General features: G+C 36.6%; 2 protein-coding genes and 1 pseudogene across 6 annotated transcripts in view; 2 read left to right on the plus strand and 1 right to left on the minus strand.

Annotated features, from left to right (window-relative positions):
• Nucleotides 1-12,580, plus strand: part of pum (pumilio) — a 71,873-nt gene extending 59,293 nt beyond the window's left edge. For all 4 annotated transcript variants that reach the window (XM_068772941.1, XM_068772942.1, XM_068772944.1 and 1 more), the window contains 8 exons: nucleotides 2,113-2,641; nucleotides 3,721-3,898; nucleotides 5,573-5,670; nucleotides 7,042-7,261; nucleotides 9,506-9,674; nucleotides 9,842-10,000; nucleotides 10,238-10,432; nucleotides 10,839-12,580. In XM_068772941.1, coding sequence (XP_068629042.1) covers nucleotides 2,113-2,641; nucleotides 3,721-3,898; nucleotides 5,573-5,670; nucleotides 7,042-7,261; nucleotides 9,506-9,674; nucleotides 9,842-10,000; nucleotides 10,238-10,432; nucleotides 10,839-11,276 — 1,986 coding nt within the window. In that variant the 3' untranslated portion in view covers nucleotides 11,277-12,580. The remainder of the gene's footprint in view (nucleotides 1-2,112; nucleotides 2,642-3,720; nucleotides 3,899-5,572; nucleotides 5,671-7,041; nucleotides 7,262-9,505; nucleotides 9,675-9,841; nucleotides 10,001-10,237; nucleotides 10,433-10,838) is intronic.
• On the plus strand, nucleotides 7,580-8,224 carry LOC137929781 (uncharacterized; annotated as a pseudogene).
• A 455-nt stretch (nucleotides 12,581-13,035) lies between the features above and the next one.
• Nucleotides 13,036-27,073, minus strand: Fip1 (Factor interacting with poly(A) polymerase 1). Of its 2 annotated transcripts, none has more exons than XM_068772460.1 (9): nucleotides 26,891-27,073; nucleotides 25,673-25,894; nucleotides 25,381-25,564; nucleotides 24,233-24,376; nucleotides 22,232-22,305; nucleotides 20,051-20,189; nucleotides 18,163-18,404; nucleotides 14,710-14,777; nucleotides 13,036-13,349 (listed from the first exon to the last, which is right to left on the minus strand). In XM_068772460.1, the coding sequence occupies exons 1-9, from the start codon at nucleotides 27,035-27,037 to the stop codon at nucleotides 13,160-13,162; spliced, it is 1,410 nt and encodes a 469-aa protein (XP_068628561.1). In that variant the 5' UTR covers nucleotides 27,038-27,073; the 3' UTR covers nucleotides 13,036-13,159. The 2 variants fall into 2 exon arrangements, with proteins under 2 accessions (XP_068628561.1, XP_068628560.1); XM_068772459.1 differs by having other exon boundaries at nucleotides 18,151-18,404; nucleotides 26,891-27,072.
• Nucleotides 27,074-27,287: the final 214 nt, after the last annotated feature.

Genomic DNA, 27,287 nt, shown 5'->3' on the forward strand with positions numbered 1-27,287 from the left:
CCATTTAAATTATGGTGACGGTAATGATTGCGAAGTATTCACTCATCCACAAATTGGTCCCCTTCCGATAAGTTCTTGTAACTATATAATTTCTAAAATACAAACCACAGAACCGTCTTCCTTTCCCTCGTATCTAAATTCAAATTATCCATTTGCTGAGAGCTGTTGCTTACATTATAAATGTTTTTTCTAACACTCTGCGTCTGCGTATCGCTGCGTCTTCGTTTGGAGTACTTGCCGTTTTTCTAATTCTAAGCGTAAAATAACTAATTATATTAATTTACTTCTCTTTTTCACTAGTGAACGCCAAAACTTTGTAGAGAAACGTTGGCTTTGCGTTGTACAAACATTATTACATAAATATAACAGAACTTTGTGGTAGAAGAATCGGTATTAAATCGATAAGCTATGAGATAATATGTCAGCAACGTTATACACGCGGCGCGAGCAGCGGTTGTATGCAGAATGCCTCGCTGTGTTTACAGCAGTCGCGCGCGTTCGGTGCACTGGATCGTCGCCAAGTAATCTCCTCTCAACAGGTATATGGAGCTCGGCCCGTGCGATGACATCACAGCCGCATGTCGTGCGCTCGCACTGTGATTCACTCCCGCGTGAATGTGTCTATAACCGAAAATATCAATCAAAATTTATTTTTATGCTGCAGCACGCTAACGGTTTTTAATGACTTGTCATAATCACGATGTCATTTTCATTATGTATCGCACTAAAGTGTACACCAGGAGTGTCAAACCCATGGCCCGCGTGCTGAATGCGGCTCGGGATGGACATTTTTGCTGCGCTGTCAACATATCCATCCTTTGGACCAATTTGAAAGTAGTCTCGGCCAATAAAATTTTACCGGAAATGGGAAAGATTAAAGTGTCAGAGAAGAGATGTCACATATTAGCACGTAAACAATAATTAAACCTTATGTAGTTGTCAAAATGAAAATATTTGTTACCACGAACATGTTTTTTTGCAGCCCTCCTAAAGTAAGCATTGTTTATTTGACTAAAGTTAGTTTGACACCCCTGGTGTACACCTTACAAAAGTACAATTGATTTCAGGCCCTTATGGGTGACTCCGATTGGTTAAACGGGATTTCGGGGTGAACTATCCAAATATAAATCAATTAATCAATCCTTACTTCATTTACTAATTATTAATTTATTTTTGTGTGGATGTGCATTCGTGTCCTATCGGAAAATTAGAAAGTATTAGCTATCGGTACCTCGTAAATACGTTTCACATAAGCTATTAATGTATTCAATCATAAATGTGTAAAGTGTATATTTTTCGTTAAAAACTACATAATGGATTATGAAAATATAAATTAAGACCTTTGCTAAACATAACTCACATCTTTATCGCGCATACTTGTTTGCCAATTATTTCGTAAAAAAAATGTAAGAATTTAAATTTTGTTTTAAATCGACATTACTTCAGTACTGGGATTAAAATTAAACAATTAACACGTGCGTTTTTTTTTACAATGGCGGTGTATAAAAATATGCTTACCTATTACGATCGTTTCTGATGCTTTGCAAAGTAAAGCAAAAAAGTTGTCGGTTACAGAGAATTCGTTATCTTTTTACGAAGTAAAGAAAGCTTGGGTACGGTTGGACTGCCGGCAAAACAGCACATGCGTATGACAGCAACGCGGCCTGTTATTAACTTTTTTAACGATTGTGTTAATTAGCGCGCTTTACGGGTTGCAACACTCGAAAGCCGCGCTCAGACATAAAAACACTAAACGATATTTCGTGCTATTAATTAAAAGTAGCTTCTTTCGCTTCACTTGTGTATTAGAATCATTTTCTTTTGATTTAAATGCAATATTATATTATGATTTTTTGAGTATTATCCTTTCAATAGTCGTTGGAATATAAAACAGTTTAATGGTAAAAAAATTTATGGTTGGGTGCAACGTGTACAAATCCGAAAGCGGAACTTATTTTTCATTCCCCTTATGTATAACATTGGAGCAGAGTATTTTTAATGACCTTACATAAATATGGCAATTAGTCGTGATTTTGTGCGCACGCTTGGCATTCTAAAAACACATTTATCTTCGTGTTTGGCATATAATGTGATGAGTTGTGTTTGTTGCAGCAATTGTTCCGTTCGCAACAAGCAGCGGCGGCGGGCGGACAGGCGGCGGCTGCGCAGCTGCAGCTACTCCAACAACAGCAGCAGCAGCAGTTCCAACTGCAACAGCAGCTAGCAGCGCAGCAGGCTTTCACGCAAGCCCCTTATGTGATTAACGCCGGGCAAGAGGGCGCCCCGTACGTGAGCGCACTGATCGCAGGCGTCCCGCCGTACTATGGCGTGGCACCGTGGGGCGTTTACCCCGGTATCGTCGCCCAGCCCGCGCAGCAGCAAGCGCAGCAGTCGCGCCGTCCGCTCACGCCGCAGCAGGGCGAGCAGCAGGTGAACGGGCAAGGCCAGTACGTGATTCCGTACTACGACCCTGGCTCGCTGGTGATGGGCGGCCGCAACGGCACGCCGCTGCGGCTCGTGTCGCCCGGCGGCGTGCTCGCGCCGCGCCAGTACCCCGCCGCGCACGCCGCAGCCGCGCCCGCGCCGCCGCCCGCCGCGCCGGCCGCGCACGCCGCCCACCAGCCGCAGCCGCAGCAGCCCGGTAAACTCGCCTTTACATCTCACTCGTTGTTCTAAACAATTTGGGTTTTTCGCCAATATATGAAAAACTGTTTGAGGTCCTTTCAATTATTTCCGGTAAACAATCATTGATTCTTAATGAAAACGGTAATAATCAAAATTTTAATTCATAAAATAATATAACAAATCTGTAATTGAATTTGAATTTTATACTACATTTGAATAAATATTAGAAAAAACAATAATTCAATAATTACGTTAGGAATGGATGGGACTGCAAACCTTTATTTTATTAAGGTTTTGACCTAATCAAGGTTACCCAAAGTAGAAAAAAAATGTGTTAAAAAGAATTGAATTAATATAAAACTACTCTTTTTAAATATAATACCTATTTGTAAATAATATTCATAATTTCATTCTAATAACGTGTTAACACAAATGTGAAGCAAAATATTCGGTAGATTGACCTATGCCGATATCCTGTTTTAAATATATGAGAGCCGCCTCCAGTAAGTTCATTTATCGTGGCTGTATTATTGTTGTACTTTTAAGTCTATGTGGAAACGCAGGGGCATTTTATTGATACGTTCAAGGAAAAATACATTTTTTTCTTGAGTCAGAATTGTTATTTCACTCTGAACGTATATGACGCCATATATTATTATTGGTGGAGCAAACCAACTGACACCTTTGGTTTGTTTTCTGTCAAATAGTGAACGTAACAACGGGTAAAAAACACAAAAGTCAATTTAAATTTTTATATAACCGGTATATTATATTACGTCAACATTTCTTAAATATGTATAGACATTCTTTTACACGTATATTCCCATTACAGTATTAATCGTTGCCGCCGTTTCTTAAAACTTTTATCATTATGCTTGTTGTTAACTTTTATCATTTATATGTACTATAAAATATTATATTTCACCGTTGAACAGCGAGATGTAAATATTGTATATTGTAGAAATTTGGTGCGGCACGTGGTGTTTGTAAATAGCGTCGCGTAGAGATGTACGTTGAGTGTGTCTCGGCGTGTGCGTGCGTGCGTGCGTGCTTGTGTGCGGCACGTTGGCAGCGGTCAGGGTTGCATTGTTGCAGGCGGCGGCGTGGCGGCGCGACGTGACTCACTGGAGTTCGGCGGCGGCGGGCCGGCGGCCGCGTTGCAGGAGTACGCGCGCAAGTGGGGGCCCTCGCCTCTGTCGCCGCCGCTCGCGCTCGGCCCCGTCGGCCTCAGACCCGTCTCGGCCGCTCCCGGCGCCGAGACCGCTAAATACAGGTACCCACGCGCCCTCGACACCTCGCCCGATCCTGTTAATATACTGCTAGTACGTGTAATAAAAGTCTCGTCTGACACAAGGAGGGAACGCCGTTTTATTAGGTGGAATAATACTACCTAGAGGCGTTGCTCAAGTTTCTTCCGTCGTTTCTACTCCCAGTGGTAGGCGATTTTCTAACTTGGCACCAGTGTCATGAGGCAGCAACTCGCCAAGTCATGGTTCGAACTTGTGATGGAATGCTTAATGTGTATTACCGTCCAGTTACAACTCAACCCGAGGTTCTCTTGTAGGCCGCTTAGTCTGTCAATGGAGCGTTCGTTTAAGCGATCTAAGAGTTCGGCAGCTTCACAATTCGTTGAAATTGTAGTATGTCGCGGCTCGCGCCGTATTTCTCCGGAGCGCTCGAGGGGAGCTTCGTTATCTTAAAAGGGGTTTGCGGCTGGGCGTGCCCTGCCGCCTCGAACTCGCGGAACCAACGTACTATTTGGGCAGCAGTGAGAGTTCGGTCCAAAAACAAGATAACTCATAGCGTCAATTGCGTGCATGCATAGCTGATCCGCAAGACTCACGGATTCACGACATCTGTACACGGTTGAAATCACCACTAACCAGCATAAAGCGTTTCACTACTACTTTTATAGTGCGAAGAGTCAAACAGCCAAGCAACAACAACCTACCGGCCCCATTGTTTCCCGCCAACTACGACGCGGAAGTCTTCAAGTGTATAGGTTTTTTCTAGGCAAGCATGTGTACCATCATAGACTTCGTTATCGCTTAACATCAGGCGAGACTAGAGGTCAAATACTTCGCCCATAAACTATAAAAATTCTACCATAATTAATGCAGAAAACACACACCGAAAGTTTGATTAAACCGAAGCATAATTCGCACATAACGAATCTGTGGCTACCATTCGATCAAAATGTTATAGATACATAAATATTAATAAGAATTGTGTTTTAGTAGTAAAAATACGTTTTTTTTATATTAATTAAAATATTTAATTAAATCAATAAAAAAATTGTATTAATTTATTTAACATAAAATTGGTTTGAAATATTAATCAAGCTTTTTTAATTTTATTTTATTAGAATTTTGATGCCATAACAAACAATACTGTATATAATAATTAGTGCTTGTATATTGTACTACTCGAATTTTTCTGAATAATAACCATAGTTACAACTCACTATTATTTAGTGTAATAGTATTATAAGTATAAGTATTAATACTTAGTTGGACCAGTGTACCGGTTCTAATACTTAAGGTTTATAAAATATATGTGATAACCTTTATTTTGTACATTCTTATCACCCTAATTGGTCACACATAGTTACTTCAAGAAAACGTCCCTGAAGTTAACTGCTGCCACTTAGTAATTCCTTGTATGTTATAGTCGTTATGCAAATTTGCGCGACAATTCCTCCTGTTTATAGAACGCTACTAATCGTGATGGTCACGCGCACTGAGCTTTGTAAGATGTAAATATGCTTTGTAAATCGTGTTTCATAGATTTTCGAAAGTTGTGTACAGCATCTGTCACTAGCGTCAGCTCAGTGCATGATTGGTAGTCTATTATTATTTGAATACGTTTTCAGCGACTATGCGAAGCGGTCGGCACAGCGATGAGTTTGTCTGTTTTAGATTTAGGAATACTTTTGTTTGTATTACAGAACCGTCAGCAGTTTAGCGCAGGGCCTCACCACCAATGGAATGTTCGGTTCATCGTCCTCGCTGCTCAGCAAGCTCAGCGGGGTCGGAAACATCTCAGGTTGGTACGATGTTTGTTGGTGTAATAATTCTACAAAATGCAACTTGTTCCGCCACTTCGTCGCGTAGTGTTCCGGAAGCTGAATGCTTTATGTACAATATACAGAAACATTTACCACACGCTTCCTAAAATGACACAATTACACATATCAAATAAATAAAATATAAAACTTTGCATTGCATTAAAAACCGAATATGATTAAAATAAACACTTACTATTGGTAAGTATGGTTTGTTGCGTCGGACGCGGTAGTGTGAAATGTCGATGGGTCATAATTAAATGACAGCGACGGCGATTCTCAACCAGTAGACGAAACACTGATTTTCAATATGATGACCCTTGCAGCATGTTATATATATACATATAACCAGTTTCTTTATTAAGGAAATTTCGTATTTATTTTTATTGCATGCGCTTTATGACAGATGATTAGATTTAATAATTTTCTCGTAAGTTGTTAAGTAAGCGTTATTTTTTTAATGTAAATAACAAAAAATAATAATATTTGTCATAGCGAAGAAGAAATAAAGGTAACATTGCGGTTCATAAATAATCCATATGAATATTATAATAATTTTAGATTGTTTAGGTCGCGATAAATGGAGTTATATATATGGTGTTTAGTGAGAGCGCAGTCAAGAGAACAAAAGCGTGAAATGAGAGGATCAAATTTATCAAGATTATGCTTGCTTATTTATATGTGAATAAATATGAGGGCGGGGCGCGGTACGAATTGTTTGAATGAAGCCGGTTCTTACATTTGGAGATAGCTGTCGTTGAGCTTGATTGGATGGTTTTATTGGGTATTTATAATTCTTTTTAAAATCATGCCAATGCGTAGTAATAGAATAGTGGGCTCCCTCTATAATCGTTTTCAACAATGTATGCATGTTAACTTGCCGATGTTTGTAATTCAGAACTAAAGAAAAACACATAGAAATAATTACAGTACGTGACAGTAATGTCTGCTGCTAAATTTAAGCTCGAAGCAATACTTTTTGACAGTGGACTGGTGACTGACATCTTACGTTGCACCGCATTGTTAGGAGTGAGCTGTTGCATCGTTTGCACTCACGTGACCGGCTAGCTCTTGTTATATCCAAACAGTTTATTTACAATAGAATGCTGTTATAGGAACGTTGCACAGGCGTGATCTGGTGCCACATCATATGTATTCATTTATTACTTTTGTATTTCTTTCTTGTATTTTTAGCTCCGTTCACATACTGATGGCAATAGGACTCGTACAATAATTAAAGCATTTCATGTCCTTCAGCTGCTTGTGCACTGTACTCTTAATTATTGGGGTTGCAGTGGAACAGTATAGTATGCACTTCGATCATTTTAGTAAAAAGACAATTCTATCCACAGAATTAGTGGGCGGCGGAGTTGGCGGTGTGGGCGCTGTCGGGGGAGTGGGCGGCGTGAGCGCGGTGGGCGCAGTAGGCGTAGGGGCACTGGTGGGCGACAAGCCTCCCGCCGGCCGCTCACGCCTCTTGGAGGATTTCCGTAATAACCGTTTCCCCAACCTGCAGCTCCGCGACCTCGCCAACCACATCGTGGAGTTCTCCCAGGACCAGCACGGTTCCAGGTGCGACCAAGAAACATTACTCTCACGTCTAGAGCGTTTTTACGCATTTATAAGGAATAATCTTATTATTTAATATGTGCCCATAATTATGAAAGTTTTTCTAAGTCAGAATTTAAAAAAAATGAATTTATCACTTATTTCACATGACATGATTTTAAACTAAATTTATTCAATGTAATTTTTACGATATCGCCAAAGATGATGAACCTTTAGAAAGTAGTTGTAATTACAACGTTATACGGAATTCATTTAGTGTTAATTATGAAAGTGGTCTAAGTCAACAATTTAAAGAAGTTATGTAAACATAATTTGAAAAACTCGCGTGGCCCTCTTTGTCTTTGTTAGATTCTCATTTGATTTGCAGAAAGCACTTCCGTATCCTAAACTGTCTGTTTCCTTAGCCTTATTCTATAATTTCCATGATGACAATGTCAAAATGTATGTATGGGATGAAACAACAGCTTCAAGAGGTGCACAGGAAATAGCATCGTGTATTTTATCGCATTTGGGGGATATCTCAACCTTGCAAAAACACGTAATAGCCTACAGTGATGCCTGTTCAGGCCAAAATCGCAATTTTAAAATAGCATTAACATGGCTGAAAATTGTCCAGTCATCGAATAATAATATTGAAACGATAGGCCATAAATTTTTGGTATCGGGTCATTCCTATCTACCGAATGACCGTGATTTTGGTTTGATAGAGATGAAAATAAAAAAAAGCAAATTACATATACAAACCTGAACATTACTATGAATTGATCGAAAATTGTAAAAAGAAATTAATTTTCGATCAAACGAATGTCGCAGCCGGATTTTATTTCAACGAAATCACTTGAAAAATCAATAACAAGAAGAATAAAAAATACCGCGGGCGAATCTGTCTCTTGGCTAAAAATTCAATGGATGAGATTCTTGAAAAATGCACCCTATAAATTGTTTTATAAGACTTCATTTAGATGATTCTGAATTCCAAGTTTTGGATCTTTCACTTAAAAGAGGAAGACCAAAAATATACGAAAATATTCAATTACTCCCATTATACAACACCACTAGACCAGTAACGGAAGAAAAACATAAAGATCTTATGTGTTTACTACCATACATCCCTCCAGTTTTTCAGGAACATTTTAAAAATCCTAAACACTCGATATTATGATAAAAATGGATTACTTTTAAAAAACGATTAATAAATGTTTATGAACTATTTCGTTAAAGTTGTTGTTTCAAATAAAAATCACAATTCTTTATTACTTTAAGTCAATTATAGGAATTATAGGACATTCAGTTAATTTTGAAAATGGTCTAAGTCAATTCAAGCATTAAAAACAACATTTTCCTATGAAATTAACACAAAATTTTATATCTATAATAAATTTCCATTAATCATGAGTAAATAAATTATAAATTTAAATGTCGCATAATGTAAAAATATTTTTTAATCTATTCAAATGCAATTCATTAAATATCTCGAAACCAGAAATACATGACTTAGACCACTTTCATAATTATAGGCAAATATATAGCAGATACTTCACAAAGAGCGATGTCCGTTAGCTAGGCTAAAGGAAATAAATTCGCATTGTGAATAAACCATTAATGCACTTGCTCTTACACTAACTGGCAGCCCGATGCTGCGCTTAGTTGGTAGACAACGCTAAAGAACTAAATCGCAATATACGGGTGCAAAAAAATGCAAATGCAAATTATTAGAATTGGTACTTCAAAAATCACAAATATTACTTAAAATGTGATGTGGATATTTGTTATGGATAGAAGTAAGAGAATTTCTTTTAGTATAAACGAATAATAATTTGACCTCGACATTCAAATTTTATTGATTGCAAATAGTCGCGAGTTCTATGGCAAGATTTTATATAAATATACATAAAAACAAAAAACAGAAACAGTTTCACAATGAGCCCATTGTCAACTTACGGTAAAAGCGCGCTCTGAATTATACTTTTGCGTCAGCGTATGTGGCTCATTTTAAATATAGAGCGAGGTAGAATAAAAACTAAACGGTCAGTCGGATCCCAGGCCGGTGGAAATGTTTAAATGTTCCGTACGCGGTGGTGTTTGATGCTGTTTATTTACTATAATACTTATTGAAGAAATTTAAGTCCCATCACTTCAAATTTCACTGTAGTATTACCTTTTAACCTTTTATTAATAGTGTCACCGCCCTCCTCCACTACCTTCTGTTTTTGAATTCTTCTGAGTAATTTCATATTTTCCATTCAGATTTATTCAGCAAAAGTTAGAAAGAGCAACAGTCCAAGAGAAGCAAATGGTATTCAATGAAATAATCGGCGCAGCGTACAGCCTGATGACCGACGTTTTTGGAAATTATGTTATACAGAAGTTCTTTGAGTTCGGCACAACAGAACAGAAAACTACATTAGCCCAAAAGGTAATAAATGAAGGTCTTATTATACATTACATGCTAATTGTTCAAAACTGTACATAGTTTAACAATCCCACTGACTTACTTTCGGCTACGTGAGCATTATGCTCAAGTTATAGTCGACACAAAATTTTTTTAATAGTGGAATATTACATTTTTTGTAAACATTACAGGTCCGCGGTCACGTTTTAGCCTTGGCGTTGCAAATGTATGGATGCCGCGTTATACAGAAAGCTCTGGAATCTATTCCAGCAGAGCAACAGCAGGAAGTTGTACGAGAATTAGATGGTCATGTGCTGAAGTGTGTGAAGGATCAAAACGGAAATCATGTAGTAAGTTATTGCTTCATTTACAGGTGCGATATTCTCGACTCGGTCGTCTTCACGTTCCCAACTTCTCACAAAATTCTCTGCCCAGAAATTTTATAGATATTTAATTATTTGTAATAAAGGTATTGTTCAAAGATTGATAATAGTTGTTAATCAGTAATGAAAGCTTGTAAGTAATTACTTTATTTGCAATTAAAAACATTGAAATGCATTAAAATGTTGAGCACTTGCGTTGTACAGGTACAGAAGTGTATCGAATGCGTGGAGCCTACGGCGCTGCAGTTCATCATCAACGCATTCGCGGGGCAGGTGTACGCGTTGTCCACGCACCCCTACGGCTGTCGCGTGATCCAGCGCATCCTCGAGCACTGCACGCCCGATCAGACAGCGCCCGTACTCGCCGAGCTGCACGCGCACACCGACCAGCTCATACAGGTGACCGATGCTGCGCCTCACGCAAAAAAGACACAGCTCACTAAAAGATTAATTAATGAAATCTCCTGCAACGACGTCGTAGCTCTACGACACCCAGTTAATTTTTTTTTTGTACTTACATCTTGATTTAAATTAAAATTAGGAATATTCTGGCTTCTGTAATACAGTGATTACTAGTTCAGAAGCATTGACCTCAGAAATTTTAATACCCATGTTATTAAAAATTTTGGTATAAATTAGGGTGTAACCTATTTTAATTTACGGTAGGTAGGTTAGTTTATGTAGTAGTAGGTTAAATTTACAATTTTTCTCTTAGAGACTTTTATTACTATTCATTTGCAACATTGTGACACGCACGAAACATGGTAATTAAATAAAATAGGTAAAATATAAAACATTTGTGCAGGACCAGTACGGCAACTACGTGGTGCAGCACGTACTGGAGCACGGCGCCGCGGAGGACCGGTCGCGGCTGGTGGCGGCCGTACGCGGCAAAGTGCTGCAGCTCTCGCAGCACAAGTTCGCCTCCAACGTGGTCGAGAAGTGCGTCACGCACGCTACGCGCAACGAGCGCGCGCTGCTCATCGATGAGCTGTGCGGCTTCAACGACAACGCACTTCACGTCATGATGAAGGACCAGTATGCCAACTACGTGGTGCAAAAGATGATCGACGTGGCGGAGCCGACGCAGCGCAAGGTTCTGATGCACAAGATCCGGCCGCACATCGGCTCGCTGCGCAAGTACACGTACGGCAAGCACATCATTGCAAAACTGGAGAAGTTCTTCATGAAGGCGCCGGAGCTGGGCCCCATCGGGCCGCCGCCGCCCAACCCGGTCCTGTAGTCTGTGTAAAGTATTAACGTCCGCGGAATTAGCTGATGCGACGGCGCGGGTGGCCCCGCCTATTATAAATTTGTGAATATTAACGATTGTACATTTGTAAGTAGAGAGCGCGCGGTCTCGCCGCCGCCCGCAGCCTGCCGCCCCGCCGCCGTCACAAATCTGACTAGATTTTAAAGCAGAGCCGAGCCGAGTGTCGTGTCGTGTCGTAAACTTGAGTTGTTTTGGTTTAGTTTAGCGGTAGGCGACGGGGTGCCGGGGCGACGGGGCGCGGCGCGCGGCCCGCGGCGCCTGTACATACACGTAGCGGCAGACTGATGTACAGAACGTAATGTACGATACGATACGATACGAATACTATATACGGTAAACTAACAATAGTTGTACAGCGTCGACGCCGACCGGTGCTCGGCCGTCGCGTCACCGCGGGCAGCGTTCGTTGCGTTCCTAGCTCGTAAGTGTTCTAGTATTATTCGTTGTTCGTATGAATCTATGTATAAATATTTGAACGTCTCTCATTCTCGTGTAATTTATGAATCGAAGGAAGCTGCGGGTAGGCCGTACCCTGTGCCCCGTGCGTTTCCGTAGTTTAGCTCGTTGTAGATTAACTATTAGCTGGGCTAGGGGACCTTGAATCTTCCGAGTGATGAAGAAATGCCGCAGGCAGTTCTAGACAATCGGCACTATAGTCGTGATTATTTGATATGCTATTGTTTCGTAACGTTCAAGTGGAGCTCTCGTTTAAGTTTTAATCCGGCTTTTAGATCGTACATAGTTCTTATCGAATACCGTTTGGCGCCGGCCGGTGTGTATAGTTTGTCGTTTATAATTTGTGAAAATGATATTTTTGTATATTTTTATGTAACTATTTTAAGTTATTTAGTTGAAGCTCCGAGGAGAGGGGGCGATGCTTATTTTAGGTTAGGTTATAGTGATGATTGTAAAGTCCTGTACTGATAGCCGTAGTCCGAGGTCTGCCTTGCCGGTTGCACGTCACAAGCGTAGCTGCTCCTCATTCCCCGTGTAATTATTTTTATAGGAAGCGTAGTTTCCTACGTCACCTCAGATTTTTTACGTCTAGATGTAATTGAAAATAAAATTATTGTATATGGCTGTACAAAAATGTTAACAAAATGATTTGTAAAACCCGTATGTGATGGAATAAGACTGGGCGTCAAGAGCAGAGAGGTGTGACTGATCGCTGCTCGGGCCGCCCGGTCTTGTAGGTTGTACTAGATAACATTTATATGATGATCCATCTATTTAGACATTAATTAATAAAGCATTTCTGTAATAATATTACAAAACACCCGACTTTTATTTGAACCTCCTGCGCAATTATTTGTTGTATATGTATTACAGATACTCGAGTTAAACCAAAGATAAAATGCCTCATAAGTTTGAAACATCCTCATATACAATCCTTATTCATTATGTATGTAGGCCACTGATAAATTGTAAGTTGTAGATTTTATGATTTGCACCGAGTTAATATGCAGATAAGTTCATTTCAATTCAGTTCAGATTCAAGACAATATTTATTTACAAATTACTTAATTCTTCAGAGTTGTTGCCTACAGTGAAATTATTAACAGACTTAATATTCCTATGGGAGTGATTGTCCGAAAATGAAAATATTAGAATTTATTTGTAAAAATCCCTACACTGCAAGTTCTATTGCTTTCTGATCATTAAAACAATATCAAGTTCTATCACTGTTATGTGGATTGTTTTAATTGCAATTGAAGGAAATGAAACTCTGTTTTTAACATGTAATTATATTTAATTATATTGATGTTGAGCCACAAGCATATGGCATGCGCGTATATAAGCATATGCGCTTACTCTCCCTCCATAAAAATAGCTAAATTATTAACGAGCTGCGATCATTTCTCGTCGTCTTTCTCTTTAGGTTCCTTATTCTTGGATTTGCTGGTACGTTCGCGGTCCCTGTCCCGCGAGCGATCCCGGTCGCGGTCCCTGGAGCGGTCGCGCGAGCGCTCACGCTGCCGCGGCGACCGTGAGCGTGACTTGTGGCGGCGCGATCTCGACCGCGACCGGTCCCGTCTGTATGATCTACGAATAATAATAATAGAATTATTTATTTAAACTTTTATGCAATACATAATAACGGCGAATATAATGCCCAAGCCCAATGCATTTTCTACCAGTTAACCGTTTGGGCGGATGAATTAATGAAGGGAGGAAAAATAAATATCATAAATGGGAAAAAATAAGTCTGATAAAAAACCATAACTACATAGAAATGTAATACATATATTTCTATCTACATTTACAATTTATGTAATGATTTCCAAATATTATTATGATAATGTTGGTGAACCATTCTAACCATTACTAAAATTGATCACGCGATGACTGATGCGCATGACATCGGAATTGTTAAAAAATTAAAGATTTCGACAGCCTCACTCTTAATAATAACCATTTAAATCTCGATTTCAAGATAAAAAATTAGACCCAAAATACATATTCGGTAATATGTATTATTATAACAAATTCTATTTTGTATTAGAGCAAACTGAAGTTAAATTAAATACAGTAGATTTATACAATAACTCTTATAATACTATAAATTCCACAAGCGCAGTATGACAGATGTTAAAGTCGTCTGGAGACGTTTTGTACAGGCCATTTCCAACTGGCCTTATTGGAATTAAATAATCCACTATTCGATTCGATCGCATTCAATATAAAACCTAATATATCGTATGGATATACGACATTGAAATGTATGAATATACATCTGAATGTCGTAGTGGTAACATTAATATAAAGTCAAAATTGGTCTTATTGCATGACGCTATTTTACAGCGAGTTTCAACATCATTTCGCATTACGTCCATTACTGGACATAAGTCTCTCTGGTAGATTTTGTCATAAGACCAACGACCATAACAAAGTCGTCTGTTGACCATATAGGTGAGCTTATGAGACTACAAATAATGCACTGAATTCAAAATATCAACTCGTGAGCCCAAGTGTGTATCTCGGGTGGGTTGTAGAGTAAAATTAGTTGATATTTATTGCTTACACCCGTCCTTTATATTAAAGCTACACTGTATAATACCATTTATGTAATGAACGGATAGCCTTTGTATATTAATGAAGAGACTATCTTTTCATTTTCTATAATTTACCAGATGATTTAATTCATTCGGTAAATTTTAAAAGCAATTATATACTTCAGTTATTCTTATGGCAAATTATTAGGGGCGACTGGAAAGTAATGTCGTTTCTGTTGATATATTTTCACCGCTCCGACATTGAAAAATTGTATACTAGATAAATAAAAACTTGTTAAAAATGTAGTCATGTGAATTTAACTTAAAAAAGCGACATACATTCCGGTTCCCCTAATATAAAGGCGATATAAATAACTACTGAAATACAATATAAATAATGCAATACTCACTTCTCACGAGTTCTTTCTGGTTTTATAGACCTGGACCGTTCACGTTCTCTCTCCCTTTCTCTCTCCTCCTATAATAATAAAACGTTAATAAACATTTAAACAAAATTTTGTTACGCAGTTTTTGCACAGTGAATACATAAACATACTTCACATTTTAATCGAACCCGTTTTATATTAACAGCACATTACGACAGCAAGCGATTTGATTATACAGATGCGAATCTTTGTTTTGAATATTTCATCAGGCCATAGAAATCAAGAACGCAAACATATCTCAAGGTGTTCACCATTAGTAATATTTATATAATTTTGAAATGTATTTTTATTATTAATAAAAGTTTTATGACTTTTTATTTAAAATTTTAAATAGAAAAGTGTAGCAGTGTCTATATTTAAAAAGCTTTACTTTACTTTATTGAAGATAAACAGTAACAAAGATCCAGCGCATTCTGCAGATCACACCGCAATAATTACGAGTCACAGCAAGCCGTCACGTTCCAATTAGGTTTAAAATGTATTGTGTGTTCAATAATTTCGAACTAAATTTCTTTTAAAAGATACGAGAGAGCACAAGAATATCTCAATATCACTTAAAATAAGGGTGCACGTTTACCGATATTTGTCTTAGCCGCTGATAAAAAGAAGAGAGATCTAGAACGCCTGCTGCAGGAATTCGAAAGCTTGCTTCGGAAAGCAGTTCCGAACAGTTAACATGGCCACCACGAATATTTTAAGTGTAGTGGCGTCTATTAGAGAACGTCGATCCTTTAATGATAACACTCGGTATCTATTTAAAAATAATAATAAACAAACAAAAAATATATTTAAGTTTAATCATAAAAATAAAGTAGCTTTCATAAACCTATGTGTGTGTTCAAATATCTGTCAAAACGTCACTGCTGTAAAATTAATAATTTTGACGTATTAACGAATATTTTGATACATTAATTCATCGCACGTTGGACTGCTGAGCATATTCCTCTACTATAGATTTCCCGGTTGGAAGCGGCCTGCATCCTGTGCCTGTCAACGACCTCAAAAAGGTCATTCATACGTTCACCTTGTAGATGAACCTCCTACTCTGCGCTTGCCGTTCTGTGGCATCCTCTTTAGAGCCAGCGACTATCACATCTGCGCTATGCGCTATGTATTTTTATTCGATAATAAACTATTGCATTATATTTACAAGTACATTTAAAAGTCATTCATCAATTCTTTCGAATTCATACATTCTAAATGATTAATTAATTTGAAATTTATTTAAAAGGGGGACCTCATTTAAAAACATTTTAAAAGGATTGATAAAGCGGCATAAATACAAGAGAAGATAATGTACAACTGCTAACATATACACGTAATGTTACCACTGATCTAATACATTCCTCGTGATGTTTAATGTTTGTACGTGTTTAAAATATGCACTTACCAGGATCAATATCATGAAGTTGCTAATGAATTATTTACTTTATGCTCGATTTCTACCATCTTACTTCTGCATTATGATATAAACATAACTATATTTAGATAAATATAATTGAATTATCCAATGTGCCCCTAAGTCAAACTCGAGAAATGCTTGATGATAGTGCTACCTATAACGGTGTATCGCGTCTTAGGAAAACGGGGCGAGATGGGGCCAGAGGAATAACGAAAGTGGCTAATACATTCCCCGTCACGCTGCGCGCATATCTAAGGCGCGGTACATATTTTTTTTAATATAGGAAGAGGACAGCGAACAGGCGACCCTGTGGGTCTAATAACAAATCTTTCACAATTTATAAGTGTCGACCGTTGCGCGATACCCAAAACCTACATTGAAACGACGCGTGCTTGCTAGAAAGAATTGACGAATGTATTTTTTGAACTAACACTTACATTATGCATTATTAGCCACAACACTTCTAGATGGAATTCTATCTATATATAGGTTCATTCGTTACAGGTGTAAAAGCTTTAAAGGGGTAAATATACTGTTCATTTTCTGTTTATTGTCTGGTACACACTGTTCATAAATCAACGATTTCAATAATAATAATTAACACAATGATAATATCCTAAGAAAAAGCGTTTCCGACATTCGGATTACTACGTATAAAAATTAATTATTGTTTACTATCTGCCCCTGCGGCGTTTGTACTGCCAGACGTTTGCCTGTCGCATTCGAAAAAAAAATGTAACTTATTTAACTTATTATTTTTAAGTGATCAATACGTACATATACATGTATAAACAATTAATTTAAATTTCGTGAATCATCTAAAATGTATTTATTTGATTTGGATCTTTTCAATAACCCCATGTATAAATTGAATGTGTAAATATTATTAATTTAAATGTAGTTGATTATTTGCGCAATAACTTCGTATGAAAACATAGTATTATCTTAAGTATGGACACGATTTAGCTTAATGTCGTTTGAATTCAACACTAAAATGGGCAGTCAGTGCTCAATTTGTACAAAAATTATCACAATACAACAATACCTCACTTTGGGATTGTTCCAAAAAAAAAATGACGCAAATCTAATTAAGATTTTCTATAGCAAAACATTTAAAAATCGAAGATAGGTTCTAGAGTTATGAAAAAAAGTAGAAAAGAACAAAGAAAGAACATAGATCTAATATTCAATTAGAACAAAATAAATTTTTCAATTAATTAATGAAGAACAAAATTAAAGTCAATCACTGTCTGTTGAGTCGTGCCTGTTGTCGTTAGTCGGCTTTCTTTCTCAAAAAAAAACTCCGATGTTTGCTGATCAGCTTTTTTATTCAATGTAAAACAAATTTCCTTATAAAATTGGTGTTCGTAGTAACCGCCTGCCATACTTTAAAGCTTCTTTCGCTTTAAAGATCGTTTCTTTTTAAATCTCCATAAAAAAAAGAAAAAGAAAACTTTTTTAAAAAATTAAAGACTCGAACCCAAAACAACGCAACCTCGAAAATCTAAGGACGCAGTAAAAACTAGTACTAATTAAGCAGCAACGCAACTTCGAAAAAAAAATGAAATTGAAGGAACGCAAAGCGAGGTTGGTGTAATCTTTATAGAACCGCGCGGGTAAGTTGCAGTTAAAATCACATTTCAGAGTGATCATTTTGTAATTGGAAATATTATACCTATTCCTCATTCGTAAAAAAAGGTTTTGCTGACAAATAAGTTATACACTCGCGCTTTCAAAGCTTTACCTATGATCAATTATCCTGTGTAAGATATATAAGGTATTTCCGCCTATGACCTAACTCATTACGATATCTTTGGAACAATATCTAACTAAGCTGATCTTAATTGATCTTCATAAATAATACTCTAGAGAGAGAGAGCAGATTGATATTCTAGATCAAGTTAACTCTAAGTTTCTATGTTTAATGTAATTAACGATCATACATAACTACAAACTACAACAACATTATAAATAGAGAGAATGAAAGAATAAAACCGAATTACCTTTGAACTCACCTCGTCCCGTCTCTCGCGGTCGCGACGCTCGCGGTCGTCGCGCACGCGCTCTCGTTCTCTCTCCCTCTCTCTTTCGCGCTCGTAAGGAACGTGCGGGTGCGAGTGGGGACGATATGGTGGCGGGAAAGCGGCGGGTGGGTGTCCTAGGGGCGGCGCGCCAGGCGGTGGTCCCATAGCCATGGGCCCGGGCGTCAGCTCCTTGATATCGCTCGGCGCCCAGCCGCTCGGCTCCGCATGCCCTGCTGCATATCATAATATTTTTATTACTTATAATTACTTAACTCTTTCGCTACGAGGATTGCTCACAGACGACGTCAGTATACAACACTAGGTCGTTTGACTATCAGCCCTGTGATGTGTTTAGTTTTTCATATCGATCACCGTTCAGCAATATCACTTCGACGAAGCACACTGCCAAGGCAATATCACAATGCTACAATTTTCAATAAACATAACGCAAATAGTCGAATTCAACTCGGATAGGTAATTTTCGGGAAGCTTCGAAGTATCTTTTCGGCTAGAATAACGTCTGAAAACGAAGATTTTTGCCCATTGCGTGTTGCCGGTGATGAGTTATTGATTTGTGACGTAGCTTTTTACGGGGCCTAATGTCACCCAGAGAGCAATAGAGAGTGTTGTGTTAATTTCGAGGTCGAATCATTTTCAAGATCGCGGTCGAGTCACTCAAGACCAGTCATCGCGACGATTTTCGGGGGTTGCCTGTGGCTTACAGAGAGTATTTGTGGAGTGAACGTGACAAACATTGCATGACGTCGTTGGACTTGGCGAATAATTGATGCGATATAACGTGAAGAAAGCGGCATATCCTTTATTAATTAATTCATAACAGTATCTACTAAGGATCATTTATAGCAGTGATTCCCAAAGTGGTCTATATCGACCCCTAAGGGTCTATGACAACCTGCAAGGGGTCTACGTCAGCGAATTTGGGGGTTACAGGAAATCAATATCAGGTAAGTAGTGGGGTCTACCCAACACGGAAAAACATGGAAATGGGTCTACGACACAAAAAAGTTTGGGGAACTCTGATTTATAGTGATCACGTGCGTGTCTCGAGTGATGATAAGAGAGCTCAGTATGATAGAAATTAGAATCATATTGAGATCCCATATAATGCCATCTACGAGGGTACCAAACGCGTTCCTGATCTGAAAAGAGTACACAACAATCTCAGGCAGGTTTTTTTCTTTTTTTCTTGGTTTTCAGTCAACTGATCTTCAGTAACCTCAGAGCTCGAGTACTACAGATGCAATGTGTAAGTTATGTTTAAAGTTTTAAATAATTTAATTATAAATTTGATTTTTTCACACCAACCTATCTGTTTTTTTTATAAAGAAAGAAGGTTATGTTTGAAAATGTTGACTTGTGAATTTTTTCAACTGAATTAAAGAAATTAATTGCATAGTAGAGATAGTATGTAATATTTACATTTTTTGAAAGGAATTGATAGTGAAAAATTCCGATTTAACAAATATTTGATTTACATTCTCATAATTAACTTATTAATTAAATTAATATGAGAATCTATAGTTTTGTTGGCAAAAAATATTATTTGTTACTATATTGTAAATTTTAATTGAATCTTGGAGATTTCTTAGTAACGGCTCAAAAAAATAGTTGAATTTATGATAATTTGTTTCCATGACAGTGACGTTGTCAGCACAATGCAGTTTAAAATAATATTTCCCCGTCTACTTGGTTGCACAATACATGCTTTCTTCAGTCACCTAACTCATACATTCCCGATCGCACCAGTTGGAAGCAGCATGCATTCAGCCTTAATCAAGGTCGTCTGTCAATGCGTTCAGTGTAAACTGAAAATGGAATATATGAAAAGCATTATAATAAAGTTTAAATAAATATATACCCCAGGGCTCGTCGTAAGCGGCGTGCTGATGTGGCGGTGGATAGTAATGTTCCGGCGGCGGCACACCGAAAAAGTCCGGTGGCTGGGAGTCTCGCAAATGCCCCCCGCGTCCGTACTCGCGACGTTCAGCCGTCATCACCTGTTAAAAAAAGTTATTTAATTATTTATTTATATACATATAAGAGAGGGGATCCCTCCCTCATCACGATATCTGGAACTATAAGACTTTATCATTATCGGAATGAGGTTGAAAAAGTAGATAGACACTGCAGTCGTCGGCCTCCTCTAACGATTGCCACGACTGGTGTTGCGTTGCTCGCATCCTTAACTATAAAGTGTAGAACTAATAAACTAACCATAGCGGTTATATACTTAAAATTTAGTAGGAGTAACCTTCTCGCCATGTAAGTTGAGAACCATTTTTACAAAATTCCACGAGGGGGTTAGTTGAATAATAATTTAAAAAAGAAAATTTTTAAACAAGACTTCTTAAAGACAAAAATTGACCAGAGTATTTGTTTTATGACCTTAAAATTACCAAATGACTATATGAAAATACATCCACAATAAGCAGCGCCATTCGGTCGACGTGGGAGAGTGACAACACGACTGATATTTCTAATAAACATTAATGAAAACAATATAGAGGATTATTACTTTACTTTACTAGGTTGCTACATTTTTAATTTACTTAAAGGTGAGTAATGCTTAACTTCAATCAAATATAAATAACAGTATATAAAGATCTAGGCTTTGAGATAAATATAAAATATATTTTAATTAGGCTAAATTGATATGCTTATAAACAGGAAAAAAATTAATAATAAAATGCAAATAAATTACATTAATTTGTATTACTATACACATAGGATCATTAACAGTGACCATTTGTGTATGTCATGGGAAAAGTGCCAGATACGCCTAATTTGATACTAACTAGAATCAGATTGAGCATCCCTGTAATGGCATCCTTCCAGTTATAAAGAGTTACTGAATGCATCTTGATCTGAGGAGCGCTAATAATAAACTGACAATTTTTTGTAGCCACTTTAACAATATCCTTAATTCTTTAACACGTTCCCTGCCGCGTGGGGCGTATGCGCCCCACGCTGAACTTTCCGTTCAAGCCATTTGGTATTATCATTGTAAAATGAATAATTTTTTAAAAATACTACTTACTAAAACATTACTTTACTACTGCTGATGCCTTCATTTAATCGGCGTGGCGGACAATTTTGTTTCGCCGTGACTTGTTTTCTGAATTTTTCGCACTGCGATTAGTCATTTATTCGCGTGTCGTTGATACAATACGTAGTGCTTTATTGAAGCTGAGATTGATTTATAGTTCAGTGTGTTAAACGAAGGAAATGCTACATATTATTTAAGTGTTATAAGTTCGGATATTTTGCATTAACAAAAGGTTGCAATTTTTCCCGGCTTTTACTTTTTCAGACCTTTTCCAAATTTTACAATAATTACTCCTTATAAGCAGATATGGCCTCACACAGCAACAGTGTTTCTAGTGATGATTGTGACGTGCCACTCGCACTCGACACGAATTAAAAAAAAAGAAAGCCACTTTAATTCGATAAGAAGGCGGTGTAAAATTTGTTACGAAAATGTTAAAAAATTTGGTTCCAAATCGGCAAGGAACTGTACTGTGAAAGTTGTAACATTCTGCGATAGTTGTGTGAATAAACCACACTTATGTATGCCATGCTTTAACAACGTTCGTCGTAACATCCCTTTGTAATTGCATACAAACTTTAATTTTATTAAAATATTATATTTTGAACTGATGTAGGCATGATAAAAAACTTATATGTAACGATGCAACTTGCTTAGTAATGTTCAGCCAGGTATTTGTTAAACTAATTCCTAGAAAAATAAATTTATTCGTTTATTGTGTTATGCATATTAAACTATACAACCTTTCCTTGATAATTATGATTTTTGCGGCATTTTATTTATTGTAAGGCATTCGCCAGAAACAAAGTGTAAAGCGTGTGGCGCATACGCCCTACGCGGCCTGAACGAAAAGTCTTCAAAAAACGGACCGGCAGGGAACGTGTTAATAAGTCCATTCAAGTCAAGATCCAACAGATAGGACTGCGATACTCTTTAAATCGAACCAAAAAAAATCAATTTAGCTAAATTAAACAATATAAGAAGTTAATATACCTGTATAGTATTCTCTCTGGCTTGATAATTGTTTGGCATCGCTTGCGGCATATTCTCATCGTTTCTTATTGGACCTGCAATTAACAAAAAAAATTTAAATTTATTTTCACTCGTATTACCAAAATACGAAATCTACTGGTACTTTGAGAAAAAATATGGCAACTCTTCTAGTAATTGATCAAGGAACTAATGACAAACAGTATTTAAGACAATCGAGCTAGTAGGACATTGCTCTTCTGACACACTTGAGAGAATGTTGTAAAACTAACATATGAATTTTCAAGTGTTAAGTATTAGTGCAACAATTGTAATATATGAATCGTAATTATTGAGTGTGTAATATTAACTGTACTGCACAATTGTTCCTCGACCGTTAACCCACACATTATTTGTGCACATGGGAAGCAACAAAACTAAAAAAAGCAAATTGGGCAAAAGAAACAACAAATCAATAAATAAAGTAACACTTGTGAAATGAGATTCATTTATATTTACTGTATTCTACTGCAATAGATCAATTACTATTTTTTTGTTCCATTTAACATTACAAAGAGGAGTTATTTGATAGTACATAATGCAAGAAACCACTTAGTAGGTTTATATTTCAGGCATCGGAAGTGACAGTTAATAAAAATTTTTTAAAAAATCATAAACTAACTTTAACCATTTTAATGCCAAGGGAGCACCGTCGCGCTCCTATGGATAGTTGTGAAAAATGCTAGCTTCGTCATAGTGCTCCCCTTTTGACAATTCACTTTTGGCGCGCTTACACTTATTTTTATTCATAATATTGCATTCTATCTTCGATCACATATTTTTGTATAAACATTTTTTTGGATTTTTAATTATCGGATACAAGTGAAGAGAAGAGATACATTTTGATTTGCTTCATGTGTAATAAAGGACTCCACAGTTTTTGCTTAGGGAAACACGTTTGTAAATAAATCTTGTTCAATTTCAATTATTCATATAAATTATCATTTCATTTGTTGTTCATATAAATTATTTGTTGTTCATATAAATTATCAATAAAAATGTAATTTTAAAATGTTTGGCACTAAAAGGGTTAAAGTAAAAATATCAAATGGAATGAGGGAAAAGGACAAGCACATGTTTGCAATAAAATTAGAAGTAATGAGCTCAGAGTAACATTCAAGTTTATCATTACCTAGATTATTTTAGAAGTAAGACTTAAACTAGCGTTTAATGGTGATTGGTGTTAAACTATCTTACAATTTTGTGGGTAGTCTGGGTAAAAAATAAAGGGTGGTTCCTTCGCTTTATGCATTATTCACATACAGGGCTAGTCCATGGTTATCCTGGGCATAACAATATTTCGCGCCTTTTTATACATATTTAAATTTAAGGAAAATAAAAAAATGGTATATAAAACTTAAAATCAGTTTTATACAATCTATAGAACTGTGTAAAAAAATAATACAAAAGTTATTTATAACCAAGATTTCCATGATGCAACATGATATAGCATAGCAAGTGCATTGGAAAATTAAATTATGCTATTCCTGTTACTCTTAAGTAACAGGAAAAGCATAATGACATTGACATTTGGGATCTTTTTAAATACTGTATGTCAGAATTTCATATGAAACAATATTATCTTTACATTGGCGACCGTTAAAATTTGGCGGTTGCCTGGTTGCCAGTCCCTTTATCAAGCGAACGGCGCTTACTATTAAATGTATGAAGTTTATCCGGCCATGGTCTCACAAGCTAAGTCAGTCCAGGAAAGCTGATCTGTATTGGCAACCAGTGACAATAATGGATCTATTCATTAGTTATATTTTCATTGAATGATGTTAATGTTAAATATGCTTACCATAAATGAGCAATGTCTTTAGATAAGAGCAATATCGGAACCGAAAAACTACACCGTTAAAGTTGTCAACTCAGTTAGTATTAAAAACATTAATATATGTTTGTGAGATATTATTCATAAGGTCTAGCATGTGTCAAGTAGTAATCGACTATAAGAGTGTGTACCTGCATTACGACGGAGGTCCTGCGAGGGCGTGCGCTGCGGCGGCGGTGCGTGTAGCGCGACGCCCGCTTCGCTCACACGCAGTCGCCTCTGTCGCTCGCAGTACGCACTCCACGTCACCTCGTTGAACCCGTAGTTGAAGTAGTCTAAATATCATCATTAATTATTAGTAAAATTTAATATATGTTTTCAATATATTATTTTTAATATAATAAATTAGTAAGAGGGACAGACTCCAAACTAAAATTTCTTATGCAATTTCTTTATAATATACCTTGGTGCCTAAACACAAAAGCTTACATCCAATATGTCTTAAAATTGGTGACTGAAACATGGTCTCTCTCTGTGGGCCTCGTTGGCAAGTTAACAGTCGCTCAATGGGCCATGGAGAGAGCTCTGCTCGGGACATAAACCTGTGATTTGGCAAGCAGCCATAGACAGACCACATAGCATGCAGGCCAATGGGGCTTTAAGGTCCAAAAGTGGTAACCACAAAGACAAGCAAGTGCAGCATCCATCTACAAAGTGGACAGGTGCCCTTGTTAATGTAGTCGAATGACACTGGATCTGCATCCAGATGATGACAACACTGGATTACTTATGACTTTGGAAAAACTGGGGGTATCAGAACATAAGACCTCCTCGTTTGAAAAGCCCTCACGAAAGAGAGTGGGGTCAGTTGTGGCTTGTGTGAAATACTCTGTCCTTGGGTAGTACAAAAGTATGAAAGTACACACTTTACACTTCACTCATAAATTATCAGCCATCACAAGTTGAGGCTTGATACCTTGACTTGGTGGAGAAGACTATTGTTCACTACTCGGCTTCAAAATTATTTAACCTAACATCCTCATCAGTGGTGGGCAATATAGCTATTATAAGAAAACAATGATCAATTAAGGCATTATTTGATTATTTAAAAACAATAATTCAAAAATATTACCCCAATTTACATAGAAATTATACTATTGAACTTTGTTTTTTTATTAAATAGCAAGCCCAGAAGAAACATTTTATTTCCCCTAATGCAACATATATATACATATATATATATATATATATACATATATATATACATATATATATAAATATATATATAATAGTACCCAAATTACTCGAAATGTGTAAGTGTTTAGTAAAAAAAACTCACCAGATATATCAGCTCCAGGCTTATTCCAAGGCTTATCCTCAATAGTATCAATGTTAAATTCTAAAGCCGGCACTCCATTAATACTCCCAGGGCCATCCAGGTCTTCTAAATTCACTTTACCACCTGTAGTTGTTCCAGTGCGTGATTTCTCAGTGACTCCTGGTGCTACTAGACCTACACCACGCTGAAAGGAAAAATATGGACAGGTAATGCATGTATTTTCAAAATCTTATTTACTCCACAAATCAATACAAAACAGGTAAATTTAAGGGCTATTGAAACCAATCCTTACTTTAATATTTAAACTAGCATATTGTTGTCCTGACTTTATTTCTCCAATAGTCACTTTGACATCATCGCTGTCATCTGAATCAGAATCTCCATTGTCCTGACTATCTGCATCGCCATTGCCTCGCTCCTGATCATCCCTGTCCACTTCTGCAAAGTGTTCATCATTAAATTGAGAGTCATCATTGTTTCCTTCATTTTCTTCTTGTTCCTTTTCTTCATTATCCTAAAAAATATAATAATGAATATATTACTATAGAGCACAATATATTTTAAAAATATTGTGAAAGTGATTTTATATAAAGAAAAACAGAGCATGCTTGGAAGCCAAAGTTGGAGGATACTATAAAAGGGAACTCATTCTAATTATTGTTTCTAGCAAATCAAGCTCTTCTGGCATTCTTAAAGTATTCTTAAAGTTACTGAAAATGACTGAATATAATATTTGACTGAATATATTATTGTTATAATAATTAAAAGTTTATTGTTATAATAATTAAAAATTATTGTTACAATAATTAAAAATAAGTAGTAATGTGAGGGTACTTTTGCAGGTGATTATTAATATAGGTAAATTTAGAAAAAGTAGTAGTGGAAATATAACCACTTTTTCTTCTCAACTTTTTCAAGCATAAGCATTAAATACACTATTTAACAAATGTTGAAAGTTGCATGTTACTATCCGGTGTTATTCTGTTATTGAGTGTGTAGTGAGTTTGATTTAATAACGAAGAGAGTGAGGTCAATAGTAATTTCTTCTTGCACTTATATAATAAATTGAGTTCTTTTATTGAATCTAAAACAATTATAAATAGTGGCAAAATAGACGTAACTTAAGTTAACCCTTTTAGATAAAACAATACGACTTTGTAATACAACCTTTAACATTGGCTATAGGAACATCAAGGAAGTATCCAATTAACATTCATGTCTAAACTATTTTACTAATCTCAAGTGTAATCGTATATTTAAGTTATATACTATTATTATTTTAACTGTATTCCACGTATAATTTGTTGATATTTTGAGTTAAAAGAACGTTTGTTAATACGAAGTATTAAATAATTAATGAGAATATTTCTTAATCCGTTCGTACCGTATTGCCATTAAACAATATAATTTTAAAACAAACAATGAGATCATTAAATACAAATGATCGAAAATTAAAGTGAAAGCCAAACATTTTTATTAGGTTATAGTTTTTATTAAATAAAATACGTACCGCCGCTGAGCTGGCTAATTCAGATGAGCGCTGTACTTTGTCGCTAATTTGTGCGTTCTGATTATCGGCTTGATCGGTATTTGATTCTCCATACAGCCAATTATCATCGTTTTCATCAGCGGTCGTCTCCATCGCAATATCTGCCATATTTGTTTGACACTACTTGACAATTTGACGCTATCCTTTGACGTTATTTCTGCCATAAACAATGTTAACAATCAACCTTCCAACTTTTCGCCACCGACACCGTAATTGTTTTTAAATTTTTAACAAAGGACATTGAGCATTTTCCATGCATTATGAATTTTTAAAATAACATGCACCTATAGTAAGTTCTTAAGGATGTTTCTTAACTATCACTAAAAAAATTTCAAAATTACAGTAAAAACTAAAAAAA

This window comes from Battus philenor, unplaced genomic scaffold (genome assembly GCF_028537555.1).
Source record: "Battus philenor isolate CCGP_79_NKW_IND1 unplaced genomic scaffold, ilBatPhil1.0.hap1 SCAF_5, whole genome shotgun sequence".
NCBI classification, from domain to species: Eukaryota; Metazoa; Arthropoda; class Insecta; order Lepidoptera; family Papilionidae; genus Battus; species Battus philenor.

Excerpts from the sequence above, each read along its gene's own strand:
- Fip1 (XM_068772459.1), bottom strand. The coding sequence starts at position 27,037 with ATGGCAGATATTGCGATGGAGACGACCGCTGATGAAAACGATGATAAT. Across the intron at positions 25,565-25,672 it reads ATGCTAGTTTAAATATTAAA|CGTGGTGTAGGTCTAGTAGC; the intron begins GTAAGGATTGGT and ends TTTTCCTTTCAG. Across the intron at positions 18,405-20,050 it reads CGCTTACGACGAGCCCTGGG|CAGGGCATGCGGAGCCGAGC; the intron begins GTATATATTTAT and ends TATGATATGCAG.